The sequence below is a fragment of the Rhinatrema bivittatum genome, chromosome 1, assembly GCF_901001135.1.
Source record: "Rhinatrema bivittatum chromosome 1, aRhiBiv1.1, whole genome shotgun sequence".
NCBI lineage: Eukaryota > Metazoa > Chordata > Amphibia > Gymnophiona > Rhinatrematidae > Rhinatrema > Rhinatrema bivittatum.
Window position 1 is genome coordinate 226822489 of NC_042615.1, and position 13532 is coordinate 226836020.

At 43.7% G+C, this 13532-nt stretch overlaps 1 protein-coding gene across 1 annotated transcript in view; it reads left to right on the forward strand.

Moving 5' to 3' along the window:
- POLN (DNA polymerase nu) overlaps window positions 1-13532 on the forward strand; it is a 419903-nt gene that overhangs the window by 222355 nt on the left and 184016 nt on the right. Inside the window, exon 14 of the mRNA XM_029592374.1 lies at window positions 7826-7891. Coding sequence (XP_029448234.1) covers window positions 7826-7891 — 66 coding nt within the window. The remainder of the gene's footprint in view (window positions 1-7825; window positions 7892-13532) is intronic.

A 13532-nucleotide genomic window follows, 5' to 3' on the forward strand; every position in this document is an offset into this window, starting at 1 on the left:
GGATCCATCAAGAATCCTTGTTATGAAATGATGTACCCAAGAAAGGGCAGACTGGACTTCTCAAACAAACATTTATCTAATTTTGTGAATAAGTGATTCTCACGGAGGCGTTGAAGAACTGTACGAACGTCGGTGCGGTGTGTAGCCAGATCTTTGGAAAAGACAAGTATGTCATCCAGGTATGCCACAACCTTGGTGTATAATAGGTCTCTCAAAATTTCATTCATCATTCGTTGGAATACTGCGGGCACGTTACAGAGGCCGAAGGGCATCACCAGATATTTGTAATGCCCATCTCTAGTGTAGAATGCGGTCTTCCAGATATCATCGGGGCGAATCCGCACCAAGTTGTACGCCCCGTGTAAATCCAACTTGGTGAATATAGAGGCCCCGTGCAGACGATCAAATAGTTCCAAGATCAAAGGCAAAGGGTACTTGTCTTTGCGGGTATTCTCGTTCAAGCCGTGGTAGTCGATACACAGCCTGAGAGACCCATCCTTCTTTGTCAAGAATAAGAAGCCTGCACCGGCAGGAGATGTAGAAGGATGGATGAACCCCTTCGCAAGGTTTTCTTGAATGTACTCTGTCATGGCTTTAGTCTCGAGAAGAGACAGAGGATAGGTACGCCCTTGGGGGGCGTGGTCCCAGGTAGGAGTTCAATGGGACAATCAAACCTCCGAAGAGGTGGAAGAAGGTCCGCTTTTTGCTTAGAAAACACATCTTCAAAATCTGCATAGGGAGCGGGTATACCTGAGGAGGTGGCTGCCAGAGAAACCACGGGTGGTGGCACCACTTTACATAGACAAGACTGACTGATGGTAAGTGGAACCCCATTCCACCAGCTGAAGCGACCCCCAATCGAATTGAGGGGAGTAATGTTGGAGCCAGGGTAGTCCTAAGACTACTGGGTGAATGGATTTCTCCAGTACCAGTAATTCAATTTCTTCAGTATGAAAGGCACCAGTATGAAGTTGAACTGGTCCTGTGGTCAGGAATATTCGACCGATAATGGTTCTCCATAGATGTAAGCAATGCACAAGGAGGTCTCCATAGGACGAGTTTTTATACCCAGAAATTGGACTAGATCCTTGAGGATAAAATTACCTCCTGCTCCGGAATCCACTAGAGCAAGAACTGGAAAGGATCGGGAGTCCCAGATCAAAGTGACAGATAGCTGAGGGGCCGGTGATGTTGCGCTCAAGTTCAGGACCACAACTGAACTTAGGCCAGGAAGTTTCCCGGACGGACTGGGCAGACCTGTAGGTGATGGCCGGGTGCTCCGCAATACAGACACAGGCCAGTTTGTCTCCACCAGAGGTGCTCCTCCGGGGACAGCCGCCCACGGCCCAGCTACATGGGTTCTTCCGTCTTGGCCACGGGCTAGTGCCTGGTGGTGAACGGAAACGAACCAGAGAGGGCTTCTTGGGCATCCGATTCTCCCAGTGACGCTCTTGGAGACAATGATTAATTCAGCCCATCAGGTCGATAAGGTCCTCAAAAGAGGAGGAGAGCTCCCGCGCAGCCAACTCATCCTTCAGCTGTGGAGAAAGTCCATCCAGGTAGATAGCACGTAGGCAGTCTTCCTGCCAAGCGAGTTCAAAAGCTAAAGTCCGAAATTCAATTGTGTAGTCAAATAAACTTCTTTAGCTTTGATGAAGGTGTAACAAACTAGTGCTTGCCACGGCATGTCACCCAGGTTCATCAAAGGTCCGCCAGAACATGGCCACGAATCGAGACAGTTCCTGTAGAAGGGAGTCCGATTGCTTCCACAAGGGAGAAGCCCAAGCCAGCATCTTCCCTTCAAGACGAGACAGAATAAAGCTGACCTTTGTTAATTCATCTTGAAAGACAGAAAGCTGAAAAGCGAACTGCATGTAGCATTGGTTGATAAACCCTCTGCTGAGCTTAGAGTCACCATTGAAACGAGGTGGAGCTGGTAGGGCTCTAGGAGTGGAAGGAGACGGCTGTTGGGGAGAAGAAGCCGATACTGGAACTGGGTTGCTGGTTAGGGCATCAAGCCAGGCATGAAGATGCTCGAGAGAGGAGGCCAGTACCTCAAGAAACTACTGCTGTTCTTGCACTTTGGAAGCCAGGCCAGGAATGGCCTGGAGGGTACACGGCTCCGCCAAGTCCATGGCCTTTGCAACCTATTGCACCGGAGGTGGACCCTTGGGCCTAGGTGGAGTTGACACAACCCGTAGGAAGGGACCTATGGGTCCCCACTGTCAGCAGGCGGAGTGGGCAAATGGACCATGCAGGTTGAGCCTTTGGGTACTGGGGCCAGCTGGACTTAGGTGGGCCTCCGTATGTCATCGTCGATGGGAGGATCGAGGTCAGACCAGAGACAGCAACAGAGGAATGGTCAGTCTGTACTGGACGAGGTAGAGTCCCGGAGACCCGGGCGCCAAAGGAACAAAGTCAGACAGAGGGTGCCCGAGCAAGAGCAGGCTGAAGCCTGAATAGGCCAAGTCCAGGACGTAGACTGAAGAGGCGTCATAAGGCAAGCTAGAGTCAGGGCCGGCGGCAATCTGGAAGCAGTGGCAAGCAAGGTTGAGGTCTGAGCGAGGAGATAGTCAAACGTAGTCAGGCAATGCAGAGGTCTGGGTCTGGAGAGAGGCAACGGAGTAGTCAGGCAATGCAGAGGTCTGGGTCTGGAAAGAGGCAACAGAGTAGTCAGGCGATACAGACGTCTGGGTCTGGAGAGAATCAACGATGTGGTCAGGCAAAGCAGAGGTCCGGGCTTGGAGAGAGTCAACAACGTTGTCAGGCAAAGCATAGGTCGAAATCCAAGGTGGCAATCCAAGGGTAGGTTGGAGAGCAGGATTACAGGAATGAGGAAACCAGGAATAGGAGTCAGTGAGGATCAGGAACACAGGAACGAGGAGAATTCCACAGGAGGCAACGAGTACTCGACCAGCGAGGAGACCTGTTGCAAAGGCAAAGCTAGGAAGTGAAGCCCAGGCTTATATACCGGAGCTGCCTTTTTTCTAGCTGCCACCAATGTTCTGTCAGGAAAAGAGATGTCATCATCCGGGGCCGTGGCTCGGTTCCCGCCACGGGCCCTTCTTAAGTCACAGTGATGCGCGTGTGCGCCTAGGGAGGGGCGCAGCGCTGAGTAGCAGCATCTCTCCGTGGGCCATGTGGAGAGGCCCGACATGAAGCGGGAGCACCAGGAGCTGTAGCAGAACCGTAGGTACCAGGGTCTGTAGCTGAGCCGGAGGCACCAGGGGTGGCCCGAGGACGGAGTCAGAGGCCCACTGCCGCCAGAGATGAGGGACCAGGCACTGGATTCACTTGAGAGAGGTGAGGGGGCTGAACCGCGGGTCTGCTGTGGCCGGCACGCATAACACTATTTTCCTGCATCTCTGGATTACTTCTTTCAGGACTAAGCTGCCATGTTGCTCCTTGGCTCCCAGGGCATCTTTTGCTGCCAGAGGCAGCAAGTGTGCAAAGGAATGGATCCCCTCACTATCCCCATCTTCCACTGCCTTTTCCATATTTGCACCACTGTCTGTCATGAAAATTACAGGAACAGTCCTGTCACTCTGCTCTAGCTGTCAGTCCTCCATCATCTTCCTTATTGCTGTTAAAATATTGACCAAGGTATGGTTCTTGTCCATCACCTGAGTATGCAACACAGGCCACCTGTACCCTGCTGCCTTTTTTCTAGCTGCCACCAATGTTCTGTCAGGAAAAGAGAGGTGTATATTACATTCTGGCTGATCCAGATGTTGCTGGTGACATGGATGCTTCCCCTGTCTACTTTGGCCAGTTGCACCTGCAAGTGAGCACGGCACTGAGTTTACAGGGTGGGGATTACTTCTCCAATGAATGTTGTCTGGGAGGATGCTTTATAATTAAAGGCTACCAGGTGCAGCAGCCGCATAAATCTCATGTTCTCCACCATCCATAAATGTTGGTCATCCAGGGCAAACAGTTTCTCAATGCTGCATGTGACCATCTTTGATACTGCCTTTGATAGTGATGGTCATCTACTCCATGGTGGCTTGGGAGACTGCTGTGAGGGCTGCTTTCCTGTCACCTCATTGGAGGAAGAGGCAGGGGAGGATGGTCAGCTTGGGAGACTGACTTCCCCATTTCTAGGGTTTTCCTGTAGCATGTGTTGCTGCTGCTGCTGCTTCTTTGACTGGCAGATGGAGTTCCTAGGCTAGTGCTGACATCCTCCCCTGAAGCCAGTGCTAACAGGGGTTCTCTTCTTGCATGATGCAGCATGCCATTGTCTAGAAAATGCCTCATACCTGTCTTCTGCTGATGTACTTAAAACAGTGAAGACACTCTGCAAAGCACAGGTCCTTCTTAACTTTGAAGTACCTCCACACCTTGGATTTCTTCTGAGGCCTTCTCTGTCTCTGTAGGTTTGGATGCTGCTGCTAGGGCTAGGGCTGGGGGTTGAGGATAGAGCAAGAGGCAAAAGGCTAGGGACATCTTTAATGTCCCGTCCCCCCCCCCCCCCCCCCTTCCTGGGTGGTTTTCTTTGCCTCCAGCAGTATTGCTTTCTGCCTTCTCTGCTTGCTCACTAGAGGATAGCATGCTAGTAACTAAACTCTTAAACTTCTTAGCTGCTAAAAGTTCTATACCCGCAGAGTATGAGAAACTCTGTATTGATTCATCAGAATCAGTACTTTCTTGCAGGAGCTACTGTAGACTTTCCTCAGAAGGAATTATAGAGGAGTGTGGTGCTGCCTTTGGCTGCTGCACTCCTACTGCGCTTGCCCTCCTACTACTAATGCCACCTTCCATTGTATCTTACCCTTACACTGGGTTTTGAGCTTCAGTTATGCAGGCAGAAAAGCTTCTTAATTTTCAAACCATTTATTTACAGAATAAATGAGAAATAGAGACAACTTACTATAAATGTTGAGATGAAATCAAGAATACTGCACAATTACTGAGTCCTTTTGTTATACCAACATGTTCAAACAGTAATGTAAAAAATAATGGTGTTTCTATCAGGATACAGAGATAAGAGATGGGGTGTGTAGATAGATAGCTATGCCCATTCAGGCCAATGCAATATCGGCGTGCGGAAAACAGGCGCTCATGGGGAAACTGTGTGTCCATAGTGCCTCCTTAGCAGCGGGAGCCCAGAAGAGGTGGCTGTCAGCGAGTTAGGAAAAACACACGCTCAGTTTTTATGCTCATTAATTGAGCATCCCTTTTCCTAATCTGAAGGCTGGCACACTTTTTTTTTTTTTTTTAAGGTTTTTCCTTTTTTCAATTCCTCTGACTTAATATTGCCAAGATATTAAGTTAGAGGAACTTAATAATAAACATTTTGGGTTCCTCAAGAATTAATGCCTGCTCCAGGGCAGGTGTTAAGTTTTGAGGGTAAAAATGTGCATATCAGGTGCACTTTTTTTTTTTTTTTTTTTTGCAGCGGGGAGAAATAGCTAATAGCCTCATCAACATGAATTTACATGTGATATGCGCTATTAGCTACGTGGTCAGTTGGACCCGTGTTTTGGTCATGCTAACCCGTTTGCATTGGGGGTTATAGATGTGCACACAAAACTCGTGTCCAATTGCGTGATGAGCCATGCGCTGCGGCCAGCACATGGTATTGCATCAGCCTGATTGTCTGAGATGATGTTTTCCTCTGATCAAGAGAAGTGGCCAGTTCCCAAGGTGTCCTGGGGTTCAGAGGGCACGAATATGAGAAAACATACAATTAAGCTAGGAAGTGCAGGTAAAGGGGAGGCACCTAGAGATCAGTAGCAGGAAGTACCTGCCCCCCAAGGTTTGAATCTGCTACTAGTCACTGTATTGGCACAGCATAAGTCTCCGGTCGGCAGTGGGAGAGCTGCTGCAAAAATGAACTGAGGTAAGGGAGTGGAAATTGGCATGGACAGATACTGATGAAGGGTTATGGAGGAGGCAGGCAGGCGTAAATACTGTTGGAGGGTGGAAGAAGGCAGGCAAGGGTAGATCATAATGAAGGAGGGGAAGTAGGCAGGGGCAGATACTGATGAAGAGGGGAGGCAGGCAGGGTAGATATTGCTATGAGGGGAGGGAAGGAGGCAGGCAGCAGCATATACAGTCAAAGGGGAGGGGAAAAGCAAGGGACAGATGCTGAGGGAGGGGAAGGTAAGCAATTGCTTTTAGTGGTGGGAGGAGGGTGTGTCAATCAGGGGTATGTATGCATGTGTGTGTGTGTGTGTGTGTATGAGTTGCTTGGAGGGGAGGGGGTTGTCATTGTTTCCAAAGTGGTGTCTATATAGGTGTATCAGTTGCTCTTGGGGAGCTGGGAAGAGGAAGGTTTGTCAGTTGTTTCTACTACTTCATCTTCCATTGTTTCAGGTACACACAATTTTCAAAGGAGTTAATGCGCGTAAATGTAAAATACTATTGTAGCAATTTTCAAAAGCTATTTACTCGAGTAAAACCCAATTTTATTTGAGTAAATGCTTTTTAAAATCAGGCCCTTAGAATATATGCCTTCTAGAGCAGGGCCCTACCAACTATACCTGAATTTGAAACTCACCTAGAGCTCAAATTGGGGTTAAATTTTCAAGGTCCCATCCACTCCAGAGACCCAGTCATGACCATTTTAATTTTTTTATATGCTTGCCTATTTTCTATATGTTTTATATTTGCTGTTGTATTTTATGATTAGATTTTATTAATTTATTTTTATTTTTTTATTTGTAATTTTATATTTTTATGAATATTTTATATTGTAAGTGGCCTAGATCTTAGGATTGCACAACATAGAAATGTTGTAAATAAATAAATATAAAAGCAGCCTCAAAAAGGTGAGTTTTAAGACTAAATTTGAATAAAGCTAGAGAACGGAACATGACGCATCATCTCAGAAAGTCTATTCCAGGCAGAATAAAGACTTGGCAGTGAGGTGTGGAGCAAAGGCAGGGGTGAGGGCATATGTTGAACATCTTCCTCTTAAAAATTACTCCCTATTGCTAGCTCTGAGAAAGTCAAGGTGATTTGATTTCCTTTTACTACAAAAAATACAAAGAATCATGCAATGATGGCTCAAGAGCAGCTTACTCAGTAAGAATGGGCTTCACTTTGAAAATTTTGAATACCTTCTCATTCATAGAGGGAGGTAAATATTCAGCAATCTAAGGGCATGCTGTCTCCATTTTTGGCAAGAGTGTAACATATCATTAATCATAAATGAAAAGACAAAAAAAATCTGAGATAAGTCGAGCAAGAGCTCAGTGAAATGTTTATATATTTTGTGAGGATGTCCTATAATGAGAAATGTTCTTTCATGTTCAGGGACTATCAAAGCTCAATTGACTATTAGGATGATTGCTCTTCTGTGCTGTGTTCGGCATACTAGACTCTAATAAATGTTTCTATTGTACCTCATATGCTAGCTCAGCTGGACTTCTTGTATCTAGAATCTGTGGTCTTATAGTGATGAATAAGTACATTGTAGAAAGATGATGGCTACCCTACTGGCTCTCTTAGAGATGTTTCAAGAATTATTGATAAAATTAAATAACAAATTTTGAAAATTTCTTGTTGAATTTTCAAATCTTTTTAAAAAGCCTTAAAACTCATTTGTATAGGCTAGCCTTCAAGATTCTGGAATCCCAGCATAATTGAATAATGCATGGCTTTCTATTTTACTTGTTGTTATTTTTAAATATTTTCCTGTTTTTAGTTACTTGGTACATAAATTATGTATGTCACTTATGTAAATCGCTGGAAACTACAGCAACACGTGTTGGTTAGAAATGTTTTTAAATAAATAAACTGTATCAATCATAGATTCAAATTCAAAATTTCAATGTCTCAGTTTTAAATTTAGACAAACCTTTTTTTTTTCTTATTGAAGAGTTTTGTTTCATCTACATGGAACCAGACAGGAACTGTGAGTGGTAGACTTTCGGCCAGACATCCTGTAAGTTATCCACCTTTAACAACATTGTTTTAAGTCTTCAAACTATGCCAGTGGTTTCCAACCGGTGGTCTCCAAGACCATCACAGAGGCCTGTGGGAAGGCTCTATTCCTTGCAGTGACAGCAGAAGGCCCACACAGATATGAGCACAAGGCTTCCGCGGGATGAGAGATGAGCAGAAGGAAGTGGCAGTAGCAGACCCACAGAGGCCAGAACATTATAGGGAAAGCAGCAAACCCATACTGGCCAGAAAATCCAGTGATAGTGATATCCTTTTAAGGTCCAGAACCTGTTAGACGAGAGAGGAAGGGGAAATGGGGCTAGGAGTGGAGACCCGGCAGTGCGAACAAGTCCCTCTCCTACTGCCCTGTCTTCCCTCCTTTTAGTTTAGTTTTTATTTGAATTTATTGTTTTACCCTGGGATAGAAAGACTATCACTAGCAGTGCATAAACCAGATGCCTGACACCCCACCTTTCACTTTATAAAACAATTCTACCGTTTGTCAATCTGAGTGCTTCCTCCTTATGCTAGTGCCTGGACATCCAAATCGCTCAAATGATTAAGGACACTGAAACCACAGAGGGATAAAGGCAGTGAATACCAATCTGAAGTCAGTGCCAAATCATAAGAAATATATATATATAAGAAATGCCATACTGGGTCAGACCAAAAGTCCATCAAGCCCAGCATCCTGTCTTCCAAAGTGACTAATCCAGTCACAAATACCCAGCAGGATCTCAAAGAATAGATCCAATCTATCTTGTTCATAAGAAGGGATAAGCAGTGGTTTTCCCAAGTCTACCTAGATAGTAATGGTTTATGGACTTTTCATCTAGGAACTTATCTAACTCCTTTTTTTTTTGTATTTAACATTTTTATTGAGAACAAATAGAGGTACAAAAAATTAAACCATGAGAACATAGAAACATTCGTCTGATGCACTTCAGTGTGCAGATGCGCCATAGCATTGGATGCTCAGTTATTTTCACATTTAAATCCCCCAGTACACTCACCCCCCCACCCACTACCCTTCCCTCTCCCTCCTCCCAACCCCCGTCCCCTTTTTCCCCAGGCTTGGGTGAACACATCACCGAGTTATTAAGAAAACGATACAACAGGCCATATACGATCACTCAGAGTATCTGTCCTCAGCTAAAGTCCTTTAAGAGCAGATTCCTGGATCTCGCTGAAAGTAACTGAATGTAAGGATTCCATGTCTGCCGAAAACACCGTTGATGTTTAGGTGCAGTCCACAATGCCATTGCATCCAATATCATCATTTTATGGAAATGGTTACGCCATTCCCAATACGAAGGTGGATCCGGGCTCCGCCAGTGCAACATAATTATTTTCTTCCCCACAAAACACGCCTTTCTGACCAGGAGACGAGCCCCCGGAGTCCGAAGCAATCTACTAGGAATGGCATCAACAATATACAATTTGGTGAGAGTGGAAGGTGTGCAGTAACCAAATCATTCAGATACCTAATAATGCGAGCCCAAAATCTTTTAATAGACAAGCAATTCCAGAATAAATGTATAAGGGACCCTTCCTCCCACTGGCATTTCACACAGAGGGGAGAGGCTATAACGTGGGAATGAAAGGCAGCAACCGTGGTCATGTGTGCCCTCCAGAGAAATTCCTCTGGAAACACTTTAATTGTGCACCCTGTGAAAAAATACTTTCTCCAATATTTTTAAATGTGTTACCTATTAGCTTCATGGAATGTCCTCTAGTCCTAGGGCCAATTTTGTAATGAATCCTAAAGGATCATCACATTCCCTATATCAGTGCTTCTCAACCAGTCCTTGGGGTACACCTAGCTAGTCAGGTTTTCAGAATAGCCATAATGAATATGCATAATATAAGTTTTCAGGATTTCCATTGCATGCAAATCTAACAGTTAGGTGTGCCCCAAGGATTGGGATGATAAGCATTGCCCTATGTGCATCACTTTGCCTTTGTACACATTAAATTTAATCTGCCATTTAGACACCCAAACTCCCAGTCTTGCAAGGTCTTCTTGCAATTCCTCACAATCGGCTCATGATTTAACATCTCTGAATAATATTATATCTTCTGCAAATCTAATCACCTTACTCTTCACTCCCTTTTCCAGATCATTTATAAATATATTAAAAAGCACTAGTCCTAGTGCAGATCCCTGGAGCATTCCACTATTTACCTTTCTTCACTGAGAGAAATGACCATTCAGTCTTACTTTCTATTTCCTATCCTTTAGTCAGTTACATCCACAATAGGACATTGCCTCCTATCCCAAAACTTTTTTTTTTGATGAGTCTATTATGATGGACTTTGTCATATGCCTTCAAAAATCCACATATACTATATTAACTGACTCACTTTTATCAACATGTTTGCTAACCTCTTCAAAAACATCTAACAAATTGACTATTGCATTATCTAACGTATTACAAGTTCATGGAAAGGGAAAGGAAAGGCTAAGCCATATACAAAATCTCAATATATGGCTCAAATCATGGTGTAAAGAAAGTGGATTTGGATACATTGGAGGCAGGGGTAGTTTATGGAATAGTAAAAGACTACACGGTAAGGGTGGCCTGCATTTGACAGTGGCAGGAAAGGAGATCCTAAATGAGAAATTCCGATCATACATCATCAGGCATTTAAACTACAGGATGGGGGTGGCAGAAAGTAGCCAATGAAACTTAAATGCCAACCCAAGCAATATAGGAAGAGAGAACATAAGAACATAAGATATGCCATACTGGATCAGACCAAGGGTCCATCAAGCCCAGCATCCTGTTTCCAACAGTGTCCAATCCAAGTCACAAGTACCTGGCAAGTACCCAAACATTAAATAAATCTCAAGCTATTGCTTATTAATTAAAGCAGTTTATGGATTTTTCCTCTATGAACTTATCCAAACCTTTTTTAAACTCAGTTACACTAACTGCCATAACCACATCCTCTGGCAATGAATTCTAGGCACAAGGGGGGACTAGGACTATAGAGAGAGTGGCCATTTTTGGTTGGCTTCTGCAGTGTGAGGAGCCTCTTTGGGTTCTTTTGTTAATTCTGCGTTGAGTTTGGGCCTCCCCTGCCTAATTTAGTGTTTTGAGAAGAGATTCCTGCAGTCACCCCTTGCCTGTCAGGAGCTGCCTCTAGCTTGGTGACATAGACTTTTGTTGCAGTTGGGTATTTTGGGAGGATTTTTACCTTGGGTTAAGAGTCTGGACCAGTCTGGCAAGGGATAATCTCCAGATCCAGAGGCCAGGGGTTAGAAGATCTGAGTGCTCCTCTGTCTGTAAGTGAGGTGTTGTAGTGACTTTTCACCTCAGAGGAAGTTTGGACTTTGAAAGTATTTTCCTCTTTTGATTTGAGAGGAAGTTTAGTACCACCCCTTCTCATACTGAAGCTGAGATATAATAGCCTGTTTTTCCAGCAACAGATCTTTTTCCAATAAGAGGTCCCACCAGGAGGACTTAGGAGTAAGAAAGACAAAGGATGAAGAGAAGAGGAAAGATCTTTGGAGACCCATCCCTGGGATATCCATCCCTTTGGGACACAGGACACAGGCTGACAGAACTGGACTCTTGTGGACCTCAGGTATGATTTTGAGACTAAGGGGATCTTCCTCACATGCAGGGATTTGCCTGCCCAACTGGGATATCTTATTTACTCACTCCCTGAGAGATAAGCTCTAGCACAGGATCCTATACTGAGAACAGAGTGGAAAAGATTCAGAGAATTAAACCAGTGACACCAGTGTTCTTGGACCAGTTATGGCTAATTGATTGAACTTCATTTATTTTGAAGCAAAATCAAAGTAAACTGTGTCCTACCTGTTCCTGCAGCACCATCACAGAGGGAAGTTAGTAACGTCGTTCTCAGAAAATCACAATAGGTTCTGATATTTCTTCCTGGATTACCTTATTGTCTGGTGTACTCCAGGGCTCAGCTCTGTGAGCAGCTTTAACATCTATATGATTCCCTTATGCCTACTGCTTGCTATCCTTGGAGTACACTATAAACTGTATACAGATGACATACAATTCTTCTTCCCTCTAAGATCTTCATGGGCTCTGACAACAGTTTATTTCATTACGTCTTGCTTCTTTCTATGACTGATTAAAACATAATAAATTAGCTCTTAATGTTAATAAAACAGAAATCATACTTTCACGTTTTTGTAACCTGGTAAAAACTTTATCTACTTGATCGAAATGACTATCAAAGTCTGGAGAGAATACCAGGATGTCATCTAGATAGATCAAGATTATGTCCAAAATATACTCATTCATAACGATGTCCATAAGTCAGGAAAACGTAATAGAAGTACAGGGGGCATTCCATGAAGTTAACAAGTAGCACATTTAAGACTAATTGGAGAAAATTCTTTTTCACTCAATGTACAATTAAGCTCTGGAATTTGTTGCCAGAGGATGTCGTTAGTGAAGTGTAGCTGGGTTCAAAAAAGGTTTGGATAAGTTCTTGGATGAGACGACCATTAACTGCTATTAATAAAGTTGACTTAGGGAATGGCCTTTGCTATTACTGGCATCAGTAGCATGGGATCTTCTTGGTGTTTGGGTACTTGGCAGGTGCTTGTGGCCTGGTTTGGCCTCTGTTGGAAACAGGATGTTGGGCTTGATGGACCCTTGGTCTGACCCAGCATGGCAATTTCATATGTTCTTATGTTCTTATTTATTTACTTTATTTAAAAATATTTGTTACCCACCCTTCCTAAACGTTTGGGCAGGGATACAATAAAACACATATAATTGTTAAACAAAATAACAAACAAATATAATAATGATGTCTATATAAGACTGTATAATATAGGCATACTTTCCAATCATATATTCCAGTTGCGGGAAGGGCAATATTACAGAGGTACATAATATAGAAAATATTCCACATGAGTAGCAGCTATATTAATGAGGTATAAAATAATATGAGGCATGCAACAAGGCTTATAAAGATCCTAGCTATCAGCAAAAGCAAGCTGAAAGAGATGTGTTTTCAATAGTCATTTAAACAGCTTAGAATCTTTAGTCAATCGTATATTGTTTGGAAGAGAGTTCCAAAAAAGTAGGACTGTGGATAGAGAAGGAGCGTTCCCTGGTTTCGGTAAAACATGCACCTTTTGGAAAGGGACATCTAAAAAACACTGTCCTGCAGAATGCAATAATCAAGGCCCAAAAGTATGAGAGCTTGCAAAACAGTGCGAAAATTATTAGGCTCCAAGAACTGTTTAAGATGACAAAGTAATTTTAACATAAAAAAGAAAGATTGTAAACCACTGATTGCACATGTAGTTTCATTGATAATGTAGAATCAAGATAGATACCAAGATTACAAACTTTCTGCGAGAAGTGAAATTCAACCCCATTGTGTGTAAATAATGGAGGATTCATATAGGAAAAAAGCTGTCCAAGAGAGAGAACCTCAGTCTTTTTACATTAAGAGAAAGATTATTTTGAGAAAGCCAATCCTGCACTGTGGATAAACAATGAGAAAATAATTGGCTGGTGTCAAGCCAGTGGATCGAAAAGGAAATGAGAACTGATTGTCATCAGCGTAAAGCTTACATAACCTAAAGGGCATTTGGTTCCACTTGAACAATTAAATGGGATTGTTACCGCTGCCTTGAGTTT